A 24,677-nucleotide genomic window follows, 5' to 3' on the forward strand; every position below is an offset into this window, starting at 1 on the left:
GATTCTTAACAACAGGCCCACCAGGGAAGTCCCTACCTCAGAGACTTTTGCATTTACTGTTCCCACTGACTAGAACACTTTTCCTTCAGACAGTCACAGGGCTCTTTCCTTAATTCCTTCAGATCTTTGCTCAAATGTCATTTCTTCCCTGACACCCTCTTTAAAATTGCAACACCTCCTCCAGCCCTCTGTACCCCCCTTTTCTCATGGCACTTACGCCCTTGACATTCTATGTATCTTACTTTAGTTTTTTTTTTTAAGCTGTTAGCCGTCTCCTCCGCCTAGAATGTGCACTCCGTGTTTTTCTGTTTTTTCTTCCCTCCTGGTATGTGTCCAGCATCTAAAGTGGTGAGTGGCACGTGGCAAGCACTTAGTAAATACTTGTCAGATAAACGTATCTTTTTTTTTTTTTTTTTTTTTTGCGGTACGCAGGCCTCTTACTGCTGTGGTCTCTCCAGACGCACAGGCTCAGCAGCCATGGCTCACGGGCCCAGCCGCTCCGCGGCATGTGGGATCTTCCTGGACCGGGGCACGAACCCATGTCCCCTGCATTAGCAGGCAGACTCTCAATCACTGCGCCACCAGGGAAGCCCGATAAACGTATCTTTAAGAAAATATTTAGTAAGCTTATTAGAGAGTCTCTTATATTAATGGATAAAATTGAATGGTATAAAAAATGTAAGAATCCGCCTGCCAATGAAGGGGACACGGGTTCGAGCCCTGGTCCGGGAAGATCCCACATGACGCGTGGCAACTAAGCCCGTGAGCCACAACTACTGAGCCTGCCTCTCTAGAGCCCACAAGCCACAACTACTGAGCCCACGCGCCGCATCTACTGAAGCCCGTGCGCTCTAGAGCCCGTGCTCTGCAACAAGAGAAGCCACCGCAATGAGAAGCCCGTGCACCGCAACGAAGAGTAGCCCCCTCTCACTGCAACTAGAGAAAGCCCGCGCGCAGCAACAAAGACCCAACACAGCCAAAAATAATAAATAAATTTATTATTTTTTTAATATCTGTGAAACAGGAATGCAAACTAGGTCATTTGTTAACACCAGGAGAATTCTTATCTGACTCTCCCTGTGATAATTCTTATCTCTTTCTAGGCGAGTACCAGGCGCTTAGAATTCAGGCAAGTTGGAGGGGGGAGAGTGGGGGCAGGGGGTTCACTTCCTTGCAGACTGGACCTTGGCTGATCAGAAGCCAATTTACATCCTTAAAGGGAAAGGGCATATTTCCAATTTTAAATGTTGTAAAGTAGGTGCTTATAGGCTCTTCTTCCACTGGAGGCAGATTTGTCCAAAGTCCCACCGAGTTTTCATCAGGCCTCTGTCATTCACATGGGGCATACTGAGCCACCGACACAGGTGCAAACGGTAGGAGGCAGGAATCTTGTGTGACATATTCTGGTGAATATGGTACCCAAAGGAACTAGGGCAAGTATTTTGGTGCGGGCTACACTGAGGAATACGGTACCTGCAGAAGCCTCGGAACTTTCCTTGGTGCTGGTGACAGGAGTGTTTATTCAAATGTCACCTCCTAGGCGAGGCCTTCCCTGACCATCCTCTTTTTTTTTGCGGTACGCGGGCCTCTCACTGCCGTGGCCTCTCCCGTTGCGGAGCACAGGCTCCGGACGCGCAGGCTCAGCGGCCATGGCTCACGGGCGCAGCCGCTCCGCGGCATGTGGGATCTTCCTGGACCGGGGCACGAACCCGCGTCCCCTGCATCGGCAGGCGGACTCTCAACCACTGCGCCACCAGGAAAGCCCCATCCTCTTTTTTTTAAATTACCTTTTTAACACAGTATAGTGCACAAATATTAAAGTTACAGCTCAGGGCTTCCCTGGATCCTGGAGGCCCTTTCTGTTTTTGTGCCAGTACCATACTGTCTTGATACTGTTCTCCATAGTGGCTGTACCAATTCACATTCCCACCAGCAGTGCAAGAGTGTTCCCTTTTCTCCACACCCTCTCCAGCATTTATTGTTTCTAGATTTTTTGATGATGGCCATTCTGACTGGTGTGAGATGATATCTCATTGTAGTTTTGATTTGCATTTCTCTAATGATTAATGATGTTGAGCATTCTTTCATGTGTTTGTTGGCCGTCTGTATATCTTCTTTGGAGAAATGTCTATTTAGGTCTTCTGCCCATTTTTGGATTGGGTTGTTTGTTTTTTTGTTATTGAGCTGCATGAGCTGCTTGTAAATTTTGGAGATTAATTTTGTCAGTTGCTTCATTTGCAGTATTTTCTCCCATTCTGAGGGTTGTCTTTTGGTCTTGTTTATGGTTTCCTTTGCTGTGCAAAAGGTTTGAAGTTTCATTAGGTCCCATTTGTTTATGTTTGGTTTTATTTCCATTTCTCTGGGAGGTGGGTCAAAAAGGATCTTGCTGTGATTTATGTCATAGAGTGTTCTGCCTATGTTTTCCTCTAAGAGTTTGATAGTTTCTGGCCTTACACTTAGGTCTTTAATCCATTTTGAACTTATTTTTGTGTATGGTGTTAGGGAGTGATCTAATCTTATACTTTTACATGTACCTGTCCAGTTTTCCCAGCACCACTTATTGAAGAGGCTGTCCTTTCTCCACTGTACATTCCTGCCTCCTTTATCAAAGATAAGGTGACCATATGTGCGTGGGTTTATCTCTGGGCTTTCTATCCTGTTCCATTGATCTATCTTTCTGTTTTTGTGCCAGTACCATACTGTCTTGATTACTGTAGCTTTGTAGTAAAGTCTGAAGTCAGGGAGCCTGATTCCTCCAGCTCCGTTTTTCGTTCTTAAGATTGCTTTGGCTATTCGGGGTCTTTTGTGTTTCCATACAAATTGTGAAATTTTCTGTTCTAGTTCTGTGAAAAATGCCAGTGGTAGTTTGATAGGGATTGCGTTGAATCTGTAGATTGCTCTGGGTAGTAGAATCACTTTCACAATGTTGATTCTTCCAATCCAAGAACATGGTATATCTCTCCATCTATCTGTATCATCTTTAATTTCTTTCATCAGTATCTTATAATTTTCTGCATACAGGTCTTTTGTCTCCTTAGGTAGGTTTATTCCTAGATATTTTATTCTTTTTGTTGCAATGGTAAATGGGAGTGTTTTCTTGATTTCACTTTCAGATTTTTCATCATTAGTGTATAGGAATGCCAGAAATTTCTGTGCATTAATTTTGTATCCTGCTACTTTACCAAATTCATTGATTAGCTCTAGTAGTTTTCTGGTAGCACCTTTAGGATTCTCTATGTATAGTATCATGTCATCTGCAAACAGTGACAGCTTTACTTCTTCTTTTCCGATTTGGATTCCTTTTATTTCCTTTTCTTCTCTGACTGCTGTGGCTAAAACTTCCAAAACTATGTTGAATAAGAGTGGTGAGAGTGGGCAACCTTGTCTTGTTCCGTAGAAATGCTTTCAGTTTTTCACCATTGAGGATGATGTTGGCTGTGGGTTTATCATATATGGCCTTTATTATGTTGAGGAAAGTTCCCTCTATGCCTACTTTCTGCAGGATTTTTATCATAAATGGGTGTTGAAAGCTTTCTCTGCATCTATTGAGATGATCATATGGTTTTTCTCCTTAAATTTGTTAATATGGTGTATCACGTTGATTGATTTGCATATATTGAAGAATCCTTGCATTCCTGGAATAAACCCCACTTGATCATGGTGTATGATCCTTTTAATGTGCTGTTGGATTCTGTTTGCTAGTATTTTGTTGAGGATTTTTGCATCTATGTTCATCAGTGATATTGGCCTGTAGTTTTCTTTCTTTGTGACATCCTTGTCTGGTTTTGGTATCAGGGTGATGGTGGCCTCGTAGAATGAGTTTGGGAGTGTTCCTCCCTCTGCTATATTTTGGAAGAGTTTGAGAAGGATAGGTGTTAGCTCTTCTCTAAATGTTTGATAGAATTCGCCTGTGAAGCCATCTGGTCCTGGGCTTTTGTTTGTTGGAAGATTTTTAATCACAGTTTCAATTTCAGTGCTTGTGATTGGTCTGTTCACATTTTCTATTTCTTCCTGATTCAGTCTTGGCAGGTTGTGCATTTCTAAGAATTTGTCCATTTCTTCCAGGTTGTCCATTTTATTGGCATAGAGTTGTTTGTAGTAATCTCTCATGATCTTTTGTATTTCTGCAGTGTCAGTTGTTACTTCTCCTTTTTCATTTCTAATTCTATTGATTTGAGACTTCTCCCTTTTTTTCTTTTTTTTTCCCCCTTTTTTCTTGATGAGTCTGGCTAATGGTTTATCAATTTTGTTTATCTTCTCAAAGAACCAGCTTTTAGTTTTATTGATCTTTGCTATCGTTTCCTTCATTTCTTTTTCATTTATTTCTGATCTGATCTTTACGATTTCTTTCCTTCTGCTAACTTTGGGGTTTTTTTGTTCTTCTTTCTCTAATTGCTTTGGGTGCATAGTTAGGTTGTTTATTCGAGATGTTTCCTGTTTCTTAAGGTAGGATTGTATTGCTATAAACTTCCCTCTTAGAACTGCTTTTGCTGCATCCCATAGTTTTTGGGTCGTCGTGTCTCCATTGTTATTTGTTTCTAGGTAGTTTTTGATTTCCTCTTTGATTTCTTCAGTGATCACTTTGTTATTAAGTAGTGTATTGTTTAGCCTCCATGTGTTTGTATTTTTTACAGATCTTTTCCTGTAATTGATATCTAGTCTCATAGCGTTGTGGTCGTAAAAGATACTTGATACAATCTCAATTTTATTAAATTTACCAAGGCTTGATTTGTGACCCAAGATATGATCTATCCTGGAGAATGTTCCATGAGCACTTGAGAAAAATGTGTATTCTATTTTTTTTGGATGGAATGTCCTATAAATATCAATTAAGTCCATCTTGTTTAAAGTATCATTTAAAGCTTGTGTTTCCTTATTTATTTTCATTTTGGATGATCTGTCCATTGGTGAAAGTGGGGTGTTGCAGTCCCCTACTATGAATGTGTTACTGTCGATCTCCCCTTTTATGGCTGTTAGTATTTGCCTTATGTATCGAGGTGCTCCTATGTTGGGTGCATAAATATTTACAATTGTTATATCTTCTTCTTGGATTGATCCCTTGATCATTATGTAGTGTCCTTCTTTGTCTCTTCTAATAGTCTTTATTTTAAAGTCTATTTTGTCTGATATGAGAATTGCTACTCCAGCTTTCTTTTGGTTTCCATTTGCATGGAATATCTTTTTCCATCCCCTCACTTTCAGTCTGTACGTGTCTCTACGTCTGAAGTGGGTCTCTTGTAGACAGCATTATATGGGTCTTGTTTTTGTATCCATTCAGCCAGTCTGTGTCTTTTGGTGGGAGCATTTAATTCATTTACATTTAAGGTAATTATCAATATGTATGTTCCTATTCCCATTTTCTTAATTGTTTTGGGTTTGTTATTGTTAGGTCTTTCCCTTCTCTTGTGTTTCTTGCCTAGAGAAAGTCCTTTAGCATTTGTTGTAAAGCTGGTTTGGTGGTGCTGAACTCTCTCAGCTTTTGCTTGTCTGTAAAGGTTTTAATTTCTCCATCAAATCTGAATGAGATCCTTGCTGGGTAGAGTAATCTTGGTTGTAGGTTTTTCTCCTTCATCACTTTAAATATGTCCTGCCACTCCCTTCTGGCTTGCAGAGTTTCTGCTGAAAGATCAGGTGTTAACCTTATGGGGATTCCCTTGTGTGTTGTTTTTCCCTTGGTGCTTTTAATATGTTTTCTTTGTATTTAATTTTTGATAGTTTGATTAATATGTGTCTTGGCGTGTTTCTCCTTGGATTTATCCTGTATGGGACTCTCTGTGCTTCCTGGACTTGATTAACTATTTCCTTTCCCATATTAGGGAAGTTTTCAACTATAATCTCTTCAAATATTTTCTCAGTCCATTTGTTTTTCTTTTCTTCTGGGACCTCTGTACTTCGAATGTTGGTGTGTTTAATGTTGTCCCAGAGGTCTCTGAGACTGTCCTCAGTTCTTTTCATTCTTTTTTCTTTATTCTGCTCTGCAGTAGTTATTTCCACTATTTTATCTTCCAGGTCACTGATCCGTTCTTCTGCCTCAGTTATTCTGCTATTGATCCCTTCTAGAGGATTTTAAATTTCATTTATTGTGTTGTTCATCGTTGCTTGTTTCCTCTTTAGTTCTTCTAGGTCCTTGTTAAGTGTTTCTTGCATTTTGTCTATTCTATTTCCAAGATTTTGGATCATCTTTACTATCATTAATCTGAATTCTTTTTCAGGTAGACTGCCTATTTCCTCTTCATTTGTTAGGTCTGGTGGGTTTTTATCTTGCTCCTTCATCTGCTGTGTGTTTTTCTGTCTTCTCATTTTGCTTATCTTACTGTGTTTGGGGTCCCCTTTCGCAGGCTGCAGGTTCGTAGTTCCCGTTGTTTTTGGTGTCTGTCCCCAGTGGCTAAGGTTGGTTCAGTGGGTTGTGTAGGCTTCCTGGTGGAGGGGACTGGTGCCTGTGTTCTGGTGGATGAAGCTGGATCTTGTCTTTCTGGTGGGCAGGTCCACGTCTGGTGGTGTGTTTTGGGGTGTCTGTGGCCTTATTATGATTTTAGGCAGCCCCTCTGCTAATGGATGGGGTTGTGTTCCTGTCTTGCTAGTTGTTTGGCATAGGGTGTCCAGCACTGTAGCTTGCTGGTCGTTGAGTGAAGCTGGGTGCTGGTGTTGAGATGGAGATCTCTGGGAGATTTTTGCCGTTTGATATTACGTGGAGCTGGGAGGTCTCTTGTGGACCAGTGTCCTGAAGTTGGCTCTCCCACCTCAGAGGCTCAGCACTGACTCCTGGCTGCAGCATCTAGAGCCTTTTATCCACACGGCTGGCACAAGGTGGCCATCCCTGGTTTCACATCAACATGATCTCAGGCACAAACCTCCTTGTTTTTCCATTTTGTCTTTAAGTTACTTGTTGAAACAACCGGCCCGCCGTCTGCAGGACTGTCGCGGCTTCGGCCGCCGGGGCCCCTCCGGAGCCGGTAGCCTCAGTGAGGCCGCCCTCCCCTCGGGCTCCGGGGCAGTTCCCTGACGGTGGAGGGAAGAGACCCCGAGCCGGGAGTTCCAGCTCTGCGGAAACGCGGGCTCCGTTCAGCATGCACTCTTTATGTTTGGTTGCATGGATAAATGGATGGACCAATGGACAGATAAGTGGATGGAAATGGATGGACTGATAGATGGATCCAGTGATGGATGGATGGGCTGAAATGATGCCTGCCAGCCCCTAGGGGTTCTGGGTAAGGTCTCTGCCTGGCAAATGGGGAAGGTACAGGACAGGGAAGGTACAGGACAGGAGTAGTCAGAGGTGAGGCCTGACACGCCTTGCCTACAGCAAAGTGACAAGAACCTTTGAGTAACTGTCTCGGCCCCTCCTGCCCTCGCCCCCACCGGGATCTACACACGCCCTTCATGGCAGGATCCCTGTCTCTCCTATGGTCCCTCTGGCCCTCGCCCTTCCATCACCTCTCCACGTCGAGGACCTCTGCCGACCCCCACCTCCGATCTGCTCCACCCATTCAGAAAGCGTTGCCCCTCGCCTGGGGGGTGGGGTCTAGCTTTTATCCCGCCTGCTGCAATGTGGTCCTTGGCGGGGTCTTGAGTAAGGGTGAGGGGGAGTTAGGGTCGCCTGGGAACCTCCAGGCCAGCCGGTTCCGGGTGTGGGCTTTCGGCGCCCCCCTGGCAGCCACCGTCTCTCCAGCATCTCTACTCGCTAGGGTCTAGAACTTCCGAGATCCTGCATCTGACGGTCCGCACCCGACACTCTGGGAGAGGGGCACGTTAATGTTCACGTAGGACCACGGGCGGCGCCACAAGACCGCTCCAGGTATGGTCACCAGGGGCGTCTCTGCCCTGGATCCCCAGGACAGTTCTCAGCGATCCATCCCGGACCCGACCTCCTGGCCAACCCTCCTCCCTGCTGGGGCACGTCCAGCCTCGTGGGAGTGGTTCCTCTGCAGTCCAGATTCCCTCCCACTTCTCTGGCCGCTTTTGCTGGGTCCCTTTTGCGGATCCCCGCCCGCTTCCACGCCTCCTTCCCTTCCTCTCCCACCCCCTCTCTCCTCTCCTCCTGCTTTTGTTTACTTAGCTCCCACTGCCTCAAATGCCACCAATACCCACTTGCTGACCGCCCCAGTCTCTCCCAGACCGGGCCTCTGAACTCCTGGGTCCGGCCACTTCCGCCACTTTGCGTTTTACAAGCCTGATAGGCAACTCAGGCTTGATCTGGTCAAAATTCAATACGAATTTCTCTGCCCCAAACCCCCTTTTACTTGAGTTGTCCCCATCTCAGTTGTCCAGCTTTTTACTATTCCTCCTCCATCCGTTCAGTTCTCACTCATTCTCTGTCTCCCTCTGCCTCTCCTCACCAGCCAGGAACGGGTTAGTGCTTTACTTCCTGGAACCTGTGTTCCCCAAACCATCTATGTCCCATCTCCTCATCGAGCATCCCGCTCCATCCAAATGTTCCACCCAGAATATCCTCGGTGTCATCCTTGGTCTCTCAGCCAATCTGGGCGTGCAACCTCTCAGCCAATCTGGGCGTTCCACCTTCAAAATGGATCCAGAATCTGACTGCTTCTCCCCTCCACTGATTCCACCCTAGTCCAGCACCGTCATCTCCCACCTGGACTACTGCAGCTGCTTTCTCGCTTCATCTCTTGCCCCCAACAGTCTGTTCCCCAACCACGGCCAGAGGGACTCTCTCTCCTCACATGGTCTGAATGGCACTGCATGATGTCGTCTCAGGTTGCATCACGGGCCTCACATCCCACATTCTCTTTGGTTCACTTGGTTGCAGGCGCCCAGGTCTCTTTGCCCTTCCTGAGGCTCCCAACCCCAGGGTCTTTGCACTGTCTGTTCTCTCCACCTGGAAACAATTTTTCCTGTCATATCTTCATTGCTGCCTCCCTTGTTTTATTCCAGTCTCTGCTCAAATGTCAATTACTAGGAGAGGACTCGGTATTTTGGAGTTAGTACCTGGGTTGGTAAGTGGGGGTGGGGACAAATGCAAGAGCTCTTTCAAAGGGAGAATGGACATGACCCGGGTAGAATCTCAAATCTGGACAAGTCACTTCCCTTGTCTGTGCTTCAGATTCCTCAATGGTAAAGAAAAAATGAGGTGGGGGGAGCACAATAACGCCTGTCACACTGGGACCAGAACAAGGACATGCGACAGAGACAGCCTTCTAATTATGGAACAATTATAAATTGTTTAAGTGACATTATCATTAAAGGAAAGGGAGGAATCCATGATGTTGCCAGGCTTTTGGCCTGGGGGACTTAATGTGTCACTCTAGAGTTTGGGTCACAGGAGGATTTTAGACCATAGGTCAATTCCCCCACTCCCCCCGCCATGAACTTGTAGGGCAGGTGAGCACAAAGGGTTGGAGGTGTCCTCAGCCATCTATCTATCTGTGCTCCTGCCTCATTCATGGAAGGCTGGGCTCTCTAAGTGGAATGGACAAAGTTCTGCCTGGCCCCTGACTCTTAGCAACTGTGTGGTCTTGGGTAAGCCCCTTGCCCTCTCTGGGCCAACATCTCTTTGGATGGCAAATGAACACAGCAAAAACGTCACAGAAATGGTTTAGTTTCTTGCAGACCTCGGAAAGCTCTTAGAATTTTAAAAATTACTTTCCTGAGCGTAAAAACAATGCATCTTGGGCAGGGATCAGAGCCTAACTAGAAACCACTCCAGGTGTTTTAAACAGGAAGGGATTTAATACAGGGAATCAGGTGCTTACAAAACCAAGGGAGTCTGGGGCAGCAGGCTCTAGGCTGGGCCCCAGGGATAATGCCCAGGATGGCTGCACAGAACCCACCTGCTTCCAGGGAACCTCTGGGCTTCAAGAACGCCCGGTACTGGCTGTGACCCTGGGGTCACTTCTGCCGTCCATGTCTCTGGAAGGACTCTAACTGCTGGGGCCTGTTCTACACCTAGAATCCAGCTGCAAGGGCGTCTGGGAAATGCAGTTGCTGCCTCCAGCCCCTGCTGTAAGGAGGGTGGATGGAGGTTGGCAAAGCCCACCCAGGGTTTGCCCCAGTGAAGTGGAGAAGATACATAAAAGCAGATTTAAGGAGGAAGATACAAATCTAGCATCATTCACCATCCGAGCGTAGTCCCTGGTAACCCTGGTGTACATCTTCCGAAATGCCTTTCTCTGCCTATGTTTATTTACATTTTTAAACTAGAGTCATAATTCTTTCCCCATTTAACAGTTCTCTGAGACAGACCATAAGTATTTCCGCCGATCATTAAAAATTCCTCCCCGTCCGCCCAAAAAATATTCTCCCCAAAGCTGTTTTTTTCCTTAAATGGTGATGAAATATCCATTGTGTAGACGTCTCACTTATAAAAACCCATTTCCCACTGTCTATATTTGGACTGTTTCTGTTTCTAATCTTCCAAACAGCACATCAAGGCATCTATGTCCACATTTTGAATTCCTATTTTTAAAAAAGTTTGGAAAAGCTGGAAAAAGGCTGAAGATGGAAAAAGCATCCCCTGGAATCCCCCACCCAAGAGACTCTGGGCACAGGGTTAGTTCAATGAACCCCAGCATGGATGGAGGCAGATCCTGTTTGCTTTATTCCACAAAAGAGCAGAACATAAACACATTCCAGTTATTACACGTGCTTCCGACCCCTGGGTTAGTAGCCGCAGAGGCCTCCCTCCCCCGAGTGGCCAGGCCCAGTCCACGGCCATTACCACGCTTCCTTCCATTCTACACAGCACTCTGACCGACCTGCCTCTGCATTATGCTTTTCCCCAAGTTTCCGGCCATTTCCTTCAGGCATGTTCCCAAGAGTGCAATCAGTGGGTCAAAAGAGCATGTGTGAGGAGTCTTTGGCACAGATTGCAAGTTTCCACACTTTTTTTTTTCCCCATTTTTGTTTTTCCCTAACATAATAATACACTCATCTAGGGCTTACTCTGTGCCAGGACCCTGTCCTGAGCACTTGTGTGTGCAGAATCCACCCCCGGAATAACCCAATGAAGTAGGCACTATCATTATGTCCATTTTGCAGATGGAGACTCTGGGGCACAGAGAGGTGAAGTAACCTTCACGAGGTCACACAGCTAGTAATGTAACGGAGCTGGGTTTTTTTTTTTTTTTTTTTTTTTTTCGGAGCTGGGATTTGAAATCAAGACTCTAGCTCCCAAGTCCATGCTCTTAACCACAATTTAAGGCTGCTGCCTACAGATGGCCTCCATCCTTTAAATGACCAACTCTAGCTCCCTCCGCAGTATAGATGCACTATCATTTATTCAGGCATCACTCAACTGGTGGGTAATCACTTTTTTTAATACCACAATTGGGAAGATTCAGGTTTTGTGGTGTATGAAGCTTTTACAATTTGGGGGACCCACTACAGGAAAAATTGTAAGTTACAAGTTCGAAAGGAGGTGTAGGACCTTGGAAGGGACCAGTGCAAGTTAATTGACTTTGAACCTTAAGCCTCCATCAGCATCACGCTAAATCCCAATGTGCTTTTTCCCAATAATTACTAGCAAGATTTTCAAACAGTAAAGGCAAGCGAGTTTTCCTGGGAGCACCCACATGCACCAGCACCCAGATTCTACCGTTAACATTTCCCTGAACTTGTTTGTCCGTTCATCCCCTTTATTTTATGCATTTCAAAAAGAAGTTGCCGACATCAGGGCACCACTGCAGCTTGCAAACCTTTACCTAGAGTTCAGCATTTTTAATTTTTTTCTTTTAATGTAAAAATCAGAAGTGAAATATAATTGACATGCAGGGAAACCCACAAACCTGTCTTTGCTGCGACCCCGTGTTTTTTGCACACAGAGGAACAGACGCATTTCCCCAGGACATTAAACAGTGAGAACTTCCTGAGGACACTGCCTAATGCCCCGGCTGGCAGAATCTGCCCTCGGGTAGCTGGGACCACTCCATCCCCCGGGTATCCCAGCATTTGACAGATGCTCTGCTCGCCATCTCTGGACATTAAGAGTTTCCTCCCTTTTTCCAGCAGCTTCCTTCAGACTCCCTTCCCAGGATGAAGCTACTGGGTCAAAGGCTGGGGCTTAAGGCTTTAGCAGACACTAAATGGCTTCCATTTGCACCTCAACTTACCATCCTCTGCCCCCTCCCCTATACACACACGCACACTGCAGTTTTCTTGTCTGTACAACAGTCCTTTTTAAGATGGGAGAGGGGGAGGAACAGCAGGAACAGTTCCTTAAATTGTGATGTTGGGGGAAGGAGGAGGCTCTGACGTTAGTTTCTCCCTTCAGCCATTTGTTTTATAAATTGCCTGCTCCATTTTTATAAACATTTTGTCCTGGAGCAACCTGCCTATAGGCCATGATAAAAAATAGAGGAAGACTAACAGAAAACTAAAAGCAGTGGACACTCCTGACAAGATACCATGCACAAAGTCAAAGGAAGAGCCTGGAAGAAATGTCTGTGACATGTATGACAGTCTTCGGATCCATAATAAATAAAGAGCTACTATAAACAAACAAGAAAACAGCCCAGGAGGAAAATGGGCCAAAGGTTTGAACCAGCATGGAAAATACCACCAGTGATCATATGAAAAGGTGCTCAACCTTACTGGTAACCATGCACGATAAAACAAAAATAGTGAGACCATACCGTAGTAAAGCTATGAGCAAACAAGGGGTGGGGGGGCTCCTGTAAGCAGAGAGCATTTTGGCTGGATCCAAATGACCTTTTAGATACACTTTCCCTATAGCCCAGAGATTCACTTGCAGGTACTTGTCCTACAGACACATGTGAAATGGCACAGGTACACAGGTATCCCCTCCAGCTTCACCAGGAGCAATATGGGCCTGGGTGAGTGGAATCACAGCACGGTCGTACAGTGGAATTCTCTGCAGCTGTGAAAAAGAATGAGGATGCACCCTACACAGACATAAATTCCTCAACATGCACTAAATGGCAAGTTACAGAACCACATATGGTATGATCCTATCCCAGACACAGAAAAGTCAAAACACTTCTATTTTCCAATGTATACGTATGTAATTTAACAGAGTCACACGTGGAACATGACGGAACCCTTCAGAGCAAACTGCAGGGCCGGCTACCTCTGCAGAGGATTAGAATGGAGGGCAGGGCTTCCCTGGCGGCGCAGTGGTTAAGAATCCACCTGCCAATGCGGGGGACACGGGTTCGAGCCCTGGTCCAGGAAGATCCCACGTGCCACAGAGCTACTAAGCCCATGCGCCACAACTACTGAGCCTGTGCTCTAGAGCCCGCGAGCCACAACTACTGAAGCTCGCATGCCTAGAGCTCGTGCTCCGCAACAAAGAGCAGCCCCTGCTCAACGCAACTAGAGAAAGCCCACACGTGGCAACGAAGACCCAACGCAGCCAAAAATAAATAAATAAATTTATATTAGAAAACAAAACAAAAACCCAAACACCTCTCTCCCCTCTCTCTGCCCTGGGTCTCTCCTTCCTCCTGTAACACTGAGGGAATTACTTCTTCAGGAGCCTCAGTTTCCCCTTCTATAGAAAGGGGGGGTGGGGAAAAAAAGGGCAAAGGTCAAGGGTGATGTTCACGTCTGTTTGGTATGTGTATGAACCGTGTCAATGACTTATAGTGAGACCAGTCCTTTATTACTTGCAGAATAAGTGTTTTTAAAAGTCCTTTATAGTGGGGATGGTGGGGGGAGGATCAACCTTTCATGGACTTCAGTTTCCTCACCTTTAAAAAGGGGATAGGGACAGGGGACTACCCTGGTGGCCCAGTGGTTAAGACTCTGCGCTTCCACTGCAGGGGGCGCAGGTTCAATCCCCGGTCAGGTAACAGATGCCACATGCCACATGGTGTGGCATAAGAAAAAGGGGGCGGGGCGGGGATAGGTAATTCCAGCCCTCCTAAACTGGCTGTCAGGGCTTGAATAGAAAGGATAGGAGGGCAGCGAACGTCAGCTACTGCTCTAAACAATGTGACATGCCTGTAGTCAAGGTGCCTGCGGTCAAGGTCCGCCTCCCTCGTCACTGCAGTGCAATGGGCCACCTCCCCCGACCAGAAACCCAAGTGCAGCCCTCCCCTCTCCCACACCCAACAGCAGCTGGCCCGTCCCCTCCGCCTACTTCTGTAAGACGCTGCTCGCTCCCGGGATGGCTGCCCCTGCCTCTGCCGGACAAGCCCTCTGCCACGCCCTGGCTTCCCACCAGCCTTTGGTGGAGACGAAGGTCCTGGTACCCACATCCCTGTGTGCTAGAGGGGAACAGGCAGAGCTGCCCTCAGGAGGGAGACAAGTCACACGCGAGGCCTGAGGTGTTGGTCAGAAGGTGCTTTATTGAAGGGCGGGGGCTCCAACATCTCGTGGCAGCTACAACCTGGGGACAGAGGGGAGGCTGAGGGTGGATGGGGGGGGGCCACATCCTCCTCCACGTGACACCCCCTCTTCTGGTTTGGGCCCTTCCATTTCCCCTCGGGGACCCTCCCTGGCCTGACTCTGGGGTCAGGTGGCTCTGGCAGGCTGACCCTGTCCCAGGCCTGGCCGAGGGAGCATCGCTCCATCACTGGCTACAGCAACCGGGTCTGGGAGGGGCCCCGGGACCGCTGGAGACCACTGGGGAGAAGGGGAGCGCCACTCACTGGATCTCGCGGAACGCCCGCTTCTCCACCAGCTTCACTTTGTACTTGCGCTTGAACCTGGGGGAGGGAGAAGAGAGCAGTCGGCGACCTCAAGCCCATCCGGCGCCCATCCGGTGGGGGAAGGTTCCCGATGTCCGCCCCACATGGCAGGTCCCGGCTCTCACTTGGCTCGCTCCCGAGGCTCGATCATGTTTCTTCTCTGGAAGCTCTTGAACCGGTCACGGAGGATGTTGCCCTCAGGCTGCGAGACACGGACAGGGAGACCTCAGCTGGTGCTAGGCAGAAACCCCAGGGCCCTGAGCGCTCCACAGGGTCCAGTGGAGGCGGGGGGAGTCCGCCCCGCAGTCCCCCCATTAGCCAAGGCCCCGAGTCTGGCCTCACGTACACCAGGGGCTCAGCCTGGCCCTGAGCTCATGGGGTGATAGGTACTGACCCATGGGCCGGCCCTGAGCTGGGCTTGGAGGAAGCAACACGAAGGAGGCTGGAGAAAGGGGAATGGGTGTGGCCGGCAGGGGAGAGCAGGGGCAGAGGTGGGGTCAGAAGAAGGGTGCACGGTCGGCCCACTACAAGTACAGCTGGCTGGAGCCCCAAGGCACGTCAGACCACACAGGGTCTGTGGCTGTGTGAGCTGGGCTTCCTCCCGGGGGCACTGGGGAGCCACAGCAGGCTCCGAGTGGGGGAGGAACAGGGTCTATTTTGAGCTTTAGAAAGACCCCTCTGGGACTGAAGACGCTGAGAGTGGGGCCCGCAGACCAGGGGCTACAATGGGACCTGGCCAGGAGGAACAGTCTTCTGAGGGCCCCAGGTTCCAACTATCCATCACTCGGCCCCTCACCCCCAGGGACCCCGTGCCCTCAGCCCCCAGGCATCAGCCCAACCAGCCCAGCCTGGGGGCAGCCATGATGTCGCCCATAGTCCCTGGGGGACACGGGGAGCAAGGATGGGTATCATCACCAGGCACGGGTGTCTCCCCTACAGCCCCCCAACCCCCCAGCCAGACAAGTACCTTCAGGGTCCTGAGTGAGTCAGACAGCTCCGAGCTGAGCTGCACGTCAATGTCGGGGTCCTGATACCTGGGGAATGCGGGGCGTCCGGTGTGGGTGGGGGGCGGGGTGAGGTGAGCCTGGCCCAGGACACAGGGCCAAAGACCCCTCTTGGGAACAAGAGGCCGGGCAGTGGGGTTGAGAACACGGAACTCTGGGGGAAAGAGATGGTCTCCCAGGAGAGGCCCAGGCTGAGCAAAGATAGGAAGGCACCAGATAGGGGATTTGGACCCCTCCCAGACTCCCAGGGAGCCCCCAGCCCAGGCCTCACTTGAGCCGCCCCAGCCGGCGGGGTCTGTCCGCCTCTGCCAGCCGCTGTGCCTGCCGCCGCTCCCGCTGTCGAGCCAGCTCCGCCAGCCGCTGTGCCACCTGCGCCTTGATCCCGCGCAGCCTGAAGACCTCCTGGTGCCGAAGCCGGGCAGCCCGCACCGCAGCCTGCTGAACCCTCTGCGGGGACGGGCGAGGTCAGGGGCCAGGTCGAGCACCACCTCGCCCCGGGCCTTTCCTCCACCTGCTCCCAGGTCACAGCAGCTGTTTCTCCACAGCGCTTGCTTTCCTTTTTTAAACATTTTATTTATTTGTTTTTGGCTGCATTGGGTCTTCACTGCCGTGCCTGGGCTTTCTCTAGTTGCCGCAAGCGGGGGCTACTCTTCACTGCAGCGTGTGGGCTTCTCGTTGTGGTGGCTTCTCTTGTTGCAGAGTACGGGCTCAAGGCACGTGGGCTTCATTAGACGTGGCACGCGGGCTCAGTAGTTGTGGCTCACAGGCTCTAGAGCACAGGCTCAGTAGTTGTGGCGCACGGGCTTAGTTGCTGTGTGGTATGTGGGATCTTCCCGGACCAGGGCTCGAACCCGTGTCCCCTGCACTGGCAGGCGGATTCTTAACCACTGCGCCACCAGGGAAGCCCAGTGCTTGTTTCGTGAACTGACCTTCCTTATCCGTTTTTCTCTGTCTGTGGTTCATAAACCCTCCCCAGCCCCCACCCCCAAACATCATCACCAGGGCAGCAGGGCCTGACCTGGCGTGTTCCCTGCTGCATCCTCTGAGCCCAGAGAGGCATCTGGAGGATGCCAGGACCTAGGTCTCAGCTGACAAAGGAGCTTCAAGGATGCCAAACAGCCCAAAAAAAGCAGGCTGCAGGCAGGAGAAACCAGGCTGCGGGACTGGGCAGAGCAGACTGGAGCCCAGGGTGCTCACCAGCATCCGGGCAGCCTTCTCCCGCCGCCGCTGCTGCTCCGTCTTCTTCTCCGCGGAGGCCGGGCGGACGGCTGTGGGAGAGGCCTCTGCTCCCGTGGCCTGGTCTCCTCCAACCTCGGGACCCTCGTCCTGGCCCTTGCCGGGCTCCCCTTCCCCATCCGACTCCTCCAGCAGCCCCTGGCACATCTCCTGGAAGGCAGACTCCTGGGGAGAGGGAGCAGGTCAGGCGCAAGGCAGAGAGCGGGCGGGAAGGGTGGGTGAGTGGGCCTGGGCTCACCTGGGTGGCGGCCTGCTCCGAGGCCGGCGGGGCCAGCTGCCGCTCCAGCTTCTCTGCTGCCTTCTGCCGCAGCAGCTCCACCTCATGAGCCGCCCGGAGCAGGGTCTGGGAGGGGGCAGGGATGCAGGTGAGGACCCAGGCCCTGGACGCCTCTCCTGGGAGTTACAGACCCGGCCCTCTTACCTCCCACCTGCACCTCCACCCCAGGGCTCAGCCCACCCCCGTCGATGGCCCAGGCGCCCCCTCTTCTCCCTGGCCTCCCTGCACCGGCCAAAGGGGGCTTCTAACCCCTAATCTCACATCTGCTCTGCCCGTCCTCTTAAAGGACAGTCTGGTCTCTACACACTGCAGGGTTCCACTTCTAGGAAGTGCCCTGAACAGGCACACACACACAGACAGGAAGAAGTGGTGGCTGCCCGAGACCAGGGGAAATGGGGAACTGGGGGGTGACGGCTGATGGGCATTAGCTTTCTTTCTGGGGTGATGAAAATGTTCTAAATTGGACTGTAGTGATGGCCACACAACTCTGCATATACTAAACACCACTGAATTGTGTCCTGCAGGTGAGTGAATCACACGCATGGAAATTATATCCTGATAAAGCGATTATATTAAAAAAGAGAGAAAAAGAAAACGACAACGTCTCCCCGTGAGCGACAGCCTCTGCCTGTGGCCGACCTCATCCTCTCAATGTTTCGCGCGGCGCTGTTTGTCCCGTAGACGCTGTTCCCCGGGAGAGGGACACGGCCCCCTGCCCCTGGTCAGCTAAGAGTCTGTCTCACGGGGAACAACGCTGAACAGCATTCACAGGAGCACCTGCGTCTACTCAGTGACCTCGATTTCTCTCCAGGAACCTGAGCTCCCAGAGGGCGGGGGTTTGTCCCCTCTCTGTTCGTGACACCTGTACCCGACAGATGTCTGTGAGATAAACACTGACTCTTGCCACCGGCTTTTCCTGTTGCTAAACTACCTTCACCCTTGCACAAAGCTTACTAGGTCACACGTTTTGTTGCCAACAGCTGAAAGTCTTATATTTTTTTTTTTAGTTGAAAGCCTTTTGCATTATGTCCCACAGAGTTCCTGAAACGTGCCACAGTCTCACCCATCTCTGGGCCTTTGCACATGCTGTTCCCTCCGACTGGAACACCCCCACTCCTTCCTCTCTTACCATAACAAACTGCCCCCAGTCTCAGCTCTGATACCCCATTCTCCAGCAAGCCCTCCGTGACTCCCAAGGCTGGGTCTGATGCCCCCCTGTGCCCTTCCATCCCAGCCCTGCCCACTCTGGGTCATCACTGTGCGGGAACAGGTCTGTCTCCCCAACTGGACCACGAGCCGTGGGAGGGCATGCTGACCAAATGGCCAAGCAGCGAGTGAGAGGCCCGGCGGGGCGGCGTACCTGGTGGTCCTCAAAGGTCGGGTTGTAGGAAGCTCCCGCGGGCATCACCTCCACGGCAGGCGCCTTGGAGGGCTTGGTGTGGAGACGCTGCGGCCGCTGGAGGAGGACAAGACCATGGCAGGCTAAGGCCCGGGAGCGCCATGACTCAAGCTCCCACAAGTGCTGGGACCCGGGCCCGGGAGGCGGCAGAGGCCTCAGCACGGCGCACGGCCTTCAAGCTGGGAGGTGCCTGCGGCAGCTGGAACAATGGACAGCTGGTACCGCAGGCGCGGCAACCCCAGGACGAGCACGCAGGGACCCCGCTTGTCTTTCCTGAGTAGGGTTCCTGTCGCCAGAGCGGTGGGGAGGGTGACACTTGCAAAACCGTATGGTACGGTCATCAGACCATCACTGAGATCGGCAGCTGTGCCTGGCAGAGGGCATGAGGTTCTGTGTCTGTCAGTGCAGGACACCGCAGACAAGGGCTGACAGACACTTAAGAGTGTAGCCCTGTGCCCCCGGGAGCTTGGGAGAAACGCAGGGCCACGGGCTCACCTGAAACCAGCTAACCAGAACCTGCACTTTAACAAACCCCCAGGCGACCCGAGTGCACGCTCAGCTCTGAGCAGCATCTCCCCGTCTGGACGTGCCACGTCCCTGCTCGGCTGGCCTCCACCCCAGCAAAGGCTCCCCGTCTACAGCAGAAGCCTGGGGGTCGCCCCTGACGCCCCCTGCCCCTCCCCACAGCCAACTGCCCGCCAGGCTGGGTGCTTCTGCCCGAGGACTTGCCTTGGGTCACCCCCTTCACCCCCGCACTGGGGTGCCCGGCCCCACCTGTCCCACCTCCTCAGAGCGGCCCACAATCCCACCGCTCCCGTGTGCAAAAGCACTTAGGATAAAAGCCCACAGCCCCAAGCGGGCTCCCGCAGCCTTCTCCCACCCCCGATCAGCGGGCCTCCGCACCCTACAGTCGCGCCCTCGCTGGAGGCTCCGCCCCCCCATCTCTGCAGGCTCGCTCACTACACCAGGTCTCCTGCCCCTTAGTACCATCTTACTTTCCAGGGAAGGTTTCCCTCATCTCCCTGAAGCACGTCCCACCGACCTGCCACCACTCTGCTCTGTGCCCTGGAGGTGGCACTGCCTGCCTAGCTCCAGCAAGTGGGCTCCCGGTCACAGGACGGTCGGGCTCTGACGCTGAGGCTCTACGGCCTGAACGCTCCCCAACGCCGCGCTCTGACCCCTATCCCCCAGGACGCCCTTCTGACGAATTCTCACCTTCACACCTTTCTTCTTGGTCTGCTCCAGGAAAAAAGAGTCCTGGTACTCCAAGGGCCGGTCCAGAGGGTCTGCGGAGGCAGCGAGGGGCTGCTGCTGGGGGAACATCGGGACCCCGAGGGCCTCCCTCCCAGCCCTCCTCCCTTAAGATGGCACCGAAGCACTGACTGCAAGATGGCCCGGGAAGGACTGACTCTCAGACCCCAGAGGGCTTCGAACGCCAAGCAAAAGAGCATGTGGACGGGGTGCAGAAAGCAGAGGAGACCCCAGGCGGAGGGGCAGGAGCCGGCCCACTTGCAAAAGGGGAGCACGAGCAGGAAAACGGGGCCACCTCAAGACTCCTGACTCTGCCTAAGACCCTCAAAGCGCCCCCCGCAGGGCGCCCCCCCTTAGACACGGCACGCCGCAGCTGGGACACTCACTGTCTTTGACCCAAAGGTCATAGAAGGGCCGCTCAACCGTGTCCTGTGGCCCCGGCTTGGCTTTGGCCACAGGAGGGTGGAGGAGCCGGGCCTGAGCCCTGCGCACCTCCCGGGGCAACTCGCCCTGCTCTGCCAGCCTCTCCCATAGCTGCTCCTTCCGCTTGAGCTTCCTGGCGTTGGGGACCTGGTGGGCACGGATGCTGGGCGGGGGAGAAGCGGCACAGGCTCAGCGGGTGAGGCGGGCTCCCCCTGCCCCGGCCAGGCATCCCAGCACCTCCTCCCTCCACAGGGGGCCTCCTCACTCGATCCAGCAGCTTCAGAGACCACCTCCCCATGTCTGCCCCCAGCCCAGGCCTCTCTCCTGAGCCCCAGACCTAACAACACAACAGCCCCTGGGGCCCTTGCCCTGGATGTCTCCCAGGGACCTCACACACCATTTCACAACCAACCTCAGCATCGCTCCACTGTCCGCCCCATCAGCCATCCACGCCCCACCCCCACTTCAGGGGTCAGTCACTAAGCCCTGCCTAACCCATCCCCTGGCCGTGGCTGCCCACCCAGCCCTCCCTTCCATCCCCAGAGCCCTCGGCCACGTCCAGGCCCATCCTCGCCTGCCCAGCCACAGCACCCTGGCCCCAGCCTCACTGCCTCCAATCCGCTCTCCAAAGCGCAAATCCGACCCCGTCCTCCCCTCCAGTGCCCTTCACCTATCACCCTCCCTCCCCAGAATTCCTTTAGGGTCAGGAAGTGAACAGGGCCTGCACAGAAGGGCGTGAGGCCAGAACCAAAAGGGAAGGAGGGTCTGGGGCTGGTGGGACACTCACTCTTTGGGTGCAGGGACCTTGGACGTGTTCTCTAGAATGAGGTCGATCCGAAGGGGTTTCTTGAGAAGCAGCGACCTCTTCTGACCTTTGGTCCTCTTCTTGTTCGGCTCTGGGGGTGGAAGAAAGGAAAGAATTAAGGCCTCAGGCCTCCTCACTACCCAAGACCAACTTCCCACTCCCCTCATTCCGGCTCCCCTGGAGACCTGCATCCCAGTACAGACCTGGAGGGCCCAGGCTGACCCCAGGCTCCCACCTGAGGAAAGAGGCCCCCGCAAGGGCAGGGCCCAGGGTGCCCAAGCTGTGACTCCCCACACCACATCCATTTCCTGGGCCAGCTGGAGGTAGCCCTGTGCTGGGGACACAGAGGAGTCAGACCCACAGCCCTGCAGACAAGGGGCTTCCAGAGGCAACAGGGAAGAGGCCACAGAACCACTAACGCTAACAAGGAAGAAAGCAGGTGGTCAGGTGACATGAGGCCCAGGGTGCTGGACTCAGGACCCAAGACAGCCGATTCTCAGCACAAGAGAATTTTCTGCTTTTACTTCTAAAGCCTAATAGTAAAAAGGACTCTAGAATAAAACATACTAGGATGGAATCCGCATCCTTCCATTTGCTAAGGGACCTCATGAAAGTGACTTTCCTCCTCTGTGCTGCCAAAATGAGGTTTAATGCCTACCTCACGGGATCAGGCGGAGATGTACTGGGCTGACCAAAAACGTCATTCGCGGTTTGCCATAACATCTTACGGAAAAACCCAAACAAACTTTTTGGCCAACCCAATAATTGCAGCTGACCACTGAACAACATGGGTTTGAACTGCGAGTCCACTTATATACCAAGCTTTGTTTCAACAGCAAATACTGCAGGAACACACACTCTGCAGTTAGTTGAATCCACAGATGTGGAACCAAGGTACAGAGGGCCGACTACAAATTACACGTGGATCTTCGACCCCATGGAACGTCAGCACCCCTGACCCCTGCATCGTTCAAGGGTCCGCAGTGTTTCGACTCCACAGCACAGGGATCACCCGTGAAAGCGCGCAATCGCTATTATCCTTCTGCTTTTTTTTTTTTTTTTTTAAATCTAAAGCAGAATCTGTAACTACTTCCTCGCCTGTTCACCAGGGCAGCTCCCTGCCTTTACTCTTCTGTTCACAGAGCAGATCTCCTCACTCCTGTGAAAGTCGACCTCTTTAATACCCCTTCCTTACCTGCTCAAAGACTGCTCTCCCCCAAGAGGTCCTTTCACTTCCCTTAGACCAGACCCCTTGACTGACCTCATACGTGCTCATCAAGGCCATCCTGCTGCTACAGCAGCCTGACGTTTTGCTCATTAAAACTATCGGCTTTCCCGTTCAAACGGACCCCTCAGCTTTTCTAGCCCCTCCTTAAAACAAGTCGCTTATCCTTCATCTGTTTCTCCAGGTATTGACAGTTAACCTTATTACTCACTGAAGCAAACCCTAACTTGCTCCTCCTCCACTTGTTTTAGAAGGTCCCGACCCTGCATTTTGGCAAATTAAAGCAAGCGGGTCAAGATGGGTCTCTTATTCAAGTTGATCCTTTTGTTCTCATTAAAGGAAAAACAGGTACGATTCCTTACAGCAAGTCCCTGACTTGGTTTTCTGCAAATTAACGGAGACCTCCTGATTTATGATTATCTACTCAACAAGGCAGACCCCGACTGGATTCTCTGGGCATTGAGACCTCTCTGAAACCTCAGAAGAAAAAGTGAGTTCTTTAGGTTAGTCCCTAACTTGCTTTCTGTTCATTCCAGGTCCTCTTGTTTATATAGTAAATACCTTTTTTTTTTTTGCAGGCATTTTCCACCCAAGCCACGTCATTAACACAGATCCTTTTACAGGCTGAGGGAGCCTCAATAAGGACTAATCATCGCCATACACCCGCCACAAAAACCCTTTCTCACCTTCATTCTTGGAGCCAGTGTCCACGAAGAAGAGTTTTTCATCGGGGGCCTCTGATATCAAGCCACTGGAAAATAGAAATTCAGAATGTCAGCCATACATATTGGGGAGAGGAGCACGAAACTAAGAAAGGAACAGGTTTAACCTCTCCGGGCTCAGCTTTCCTGTTATGCTCATTCAAGTACAAGCTTCCCGCCTGGGACCCCTCCAGGCCAGAGCTCCTCCCTCCAGTTTGCAGAATTTACTACGTAAAACGCACTCAACTAGGCTGGGTGCGTGGTACGTACTGATATCAGAAAAGTGTTTGTGGTTTACCTAGATTCTAATTTAACTGGGCGTCTTGTACCCGGTGACCCTATCAAGTCCCACAGGCCGTCACCCGGAGTTCCCAGTCTAACCCCTCGGCTTCCCCAGCGGTGCCAGACAGGGGCTCCCAGGCCCCCGGAAGTCCCCCCAGGCAGCTCGGCCTCACACCCCGCCACAGAGAACTTGGCCCACCTGTCCGCAGTCCCGCCCCACTCACCCGCTCGTGCGCTCCTGCAGCCGTACGTCCTCCAGGAACTGATCGACCTCCAATCCCAGCGGCTCCTGAGCTAGCCGCCGCCAGCCCCGCTTCTTATTTCTTGGGCCTCGCCGCCGCCGCCTCAGCGCCGGGTCCACCGAAGTGGGCCGCAGCCCCAGAAAGCCGGAATTGGCCTCGCTTTTCGAGCACTGCCCACCACCACCACCACCACTTCCCACCGCCATCTTGTTAAAGGAAGAACTTCTTCTCTGGCGCCCGGAAATCCGGTTTGGGGCATGCGCGCGCCGAAATCCCGCCCCTTCCCGTGACCTACTTCCGGCGTCCGCCATCTTGGTAGGGTGGCTGGAGACGCAAAGGGGCGGGGAGGCTAGTATCTTGGTAAAGGATAAATGGCTCCTCCCTCTTCTGCAGATTCCGGTTCCCCCCAGGTTGTAGGTTTGGGGCCCTAGCCCTAGGCAAAATACCTTTCCTGGTCGCCTAGGAATTCTTTTAAAATCTGAGTATCATTTTTAATTTGTTGTATTTTTTAAAAATCTAGTTTTCTTAAAAAAGAAAAGTTATACCCGTCAGTGACAGATTCGGCACACAAGACTTTCCAATCTCAGAACGTTTGACCTGTCAATGTTCCAACCCTAGAATCTTGGAAATCAAGAGTTTTCGGAATGTCGAGGTTGGCAGCACAGAACATTTACGTGCGAGAAATGTTAGAAGCATACATTATTAGAACCCTAGAAGCACAGGCTCAGAATCATTAATCTTGGGTAAGCTACATAGTTGTGCCTCAGTTGCTTCATCCGTAAAATGGGGGCGATAATGGTTCATCTGCCTCATAGGTTATTCTGGAGATTAAACAAAGTAATATATACAAAACCCTTAAGATTGTGCCGGGATCTAAATGTTAACTATTGTTATTACCTCGCCCCCTGAGACTTTATCTTAGAACCAATTAATCTATGCTGTTTACAAATAAGGAAAGGAGCTCAGATGCCCTTGGGCCCTGGCAACCATCCGTAGGGCTCCAGAGCCTCATAAGGCCGTTCTCCACTCGAAAAGAAAAAAGGCACAGAGAAGGAAGGCGCCACGCGGGGGGTTACACAGCGGAACTCGGCCTGGGGAAGGTGACAGGCCCGGGATTTGGCCCTGGAGACCTGATCACCCACCACCTGGGGCCGGGGGTTCAGCGACCGGCCAGCCTAGCTCTCGTGTGTCCACCAGGGGGCGCCAGGAGCCGCGCCACCGGGCGC

The 24,677-nt window shown here is 51.6% G+C and overlaps 1 protein-coding gene and 1 non-coding gene across 4 annotated transcripts; both read right to left on the reverse strand.

Annotated features, from left to right (window-relative positions):
* Nucleotides 1–12,700: 12,700 nt before the first annotated feature.
* Nucleotides 12,701–23,678, reverse strand: NOP53 (NOP53 ribosome biogenesis factor). Of its 3 annotated transcripts, none has more exons than XM_032612440.1 (14): nucleotides 23,434–23,672; nucleotides 22,913–22,977; nucleotides 20,984–21,092; nucleotides 20,160–20,359; nucleotides 19,738–19,808; nucleotides 18,484–18,579; nucleotides 17,085–17,189; nucleotides 16,808–17,011; nucleotides 15,882–16,057; nucleotides 15,574–15,640; nucleotides 14,732–14,808; nucleotides 14,568–14,624; nucleotides 14,057–14,183; nucleotides 12,701–12,832 (listed from the first exon to the last, which is right to left on the reverse strand). In XM_032612440.1, exons 1-14 carry the CDS (start codon nucleotides 23,655–23,657, stop codon nucleotides 12,716–12,718), a joined length of 1,695 nt encoding a protein of 564 aa, XP_032468331.1. In that variant the 5' UTR covers nucleotides 23,658–23,672; the 3' UTR covers nucleotides 12,701–12,715. The 3 variants fall into 3 exon arrangements, with proteins under 3 accessions (XP_032468331.1, XP_032468332.1, XP_032468333.1); XM_032612441.1 differs by lacking the exon at nucleotides 12,701–12,832 and adding an exon at nucleotides 13,421–13,465; XM_032612442.1 differs by lacking the exons at nucleotides 12,701–12,832; nucleotides 14,057–14,183 and adding an exon at nucleotides 14,245–14,305 and having other exon boundaries at nucleotides 23,434–23,678.
* LOC116744835 lies at nucleotides 15,417–15,527 on the reverse strand. The gene has a single exon (XR_004347165.1). It is a non-coding gene; the product is annotated as a small nucleolar RNA SNORD23 (small nucleolar RNA).
* Nucleotides 23,679–24,677: the final 999 nt, after the last annotated feature.

This window comes from Phocoena sinus, chromosome 19 (assembly GCF_008692025.1).
Source record: "Phocoena sinus isolate mPhoSin1 chromosome 19, mPhoSin1.pri, whole genome shotgun sequence".
NCBI lineage: Eukaryota > Metazoa > Chordata > Mammalia > Artiodactyla > Phocoenidae > Phocoena > Phocoena sinus.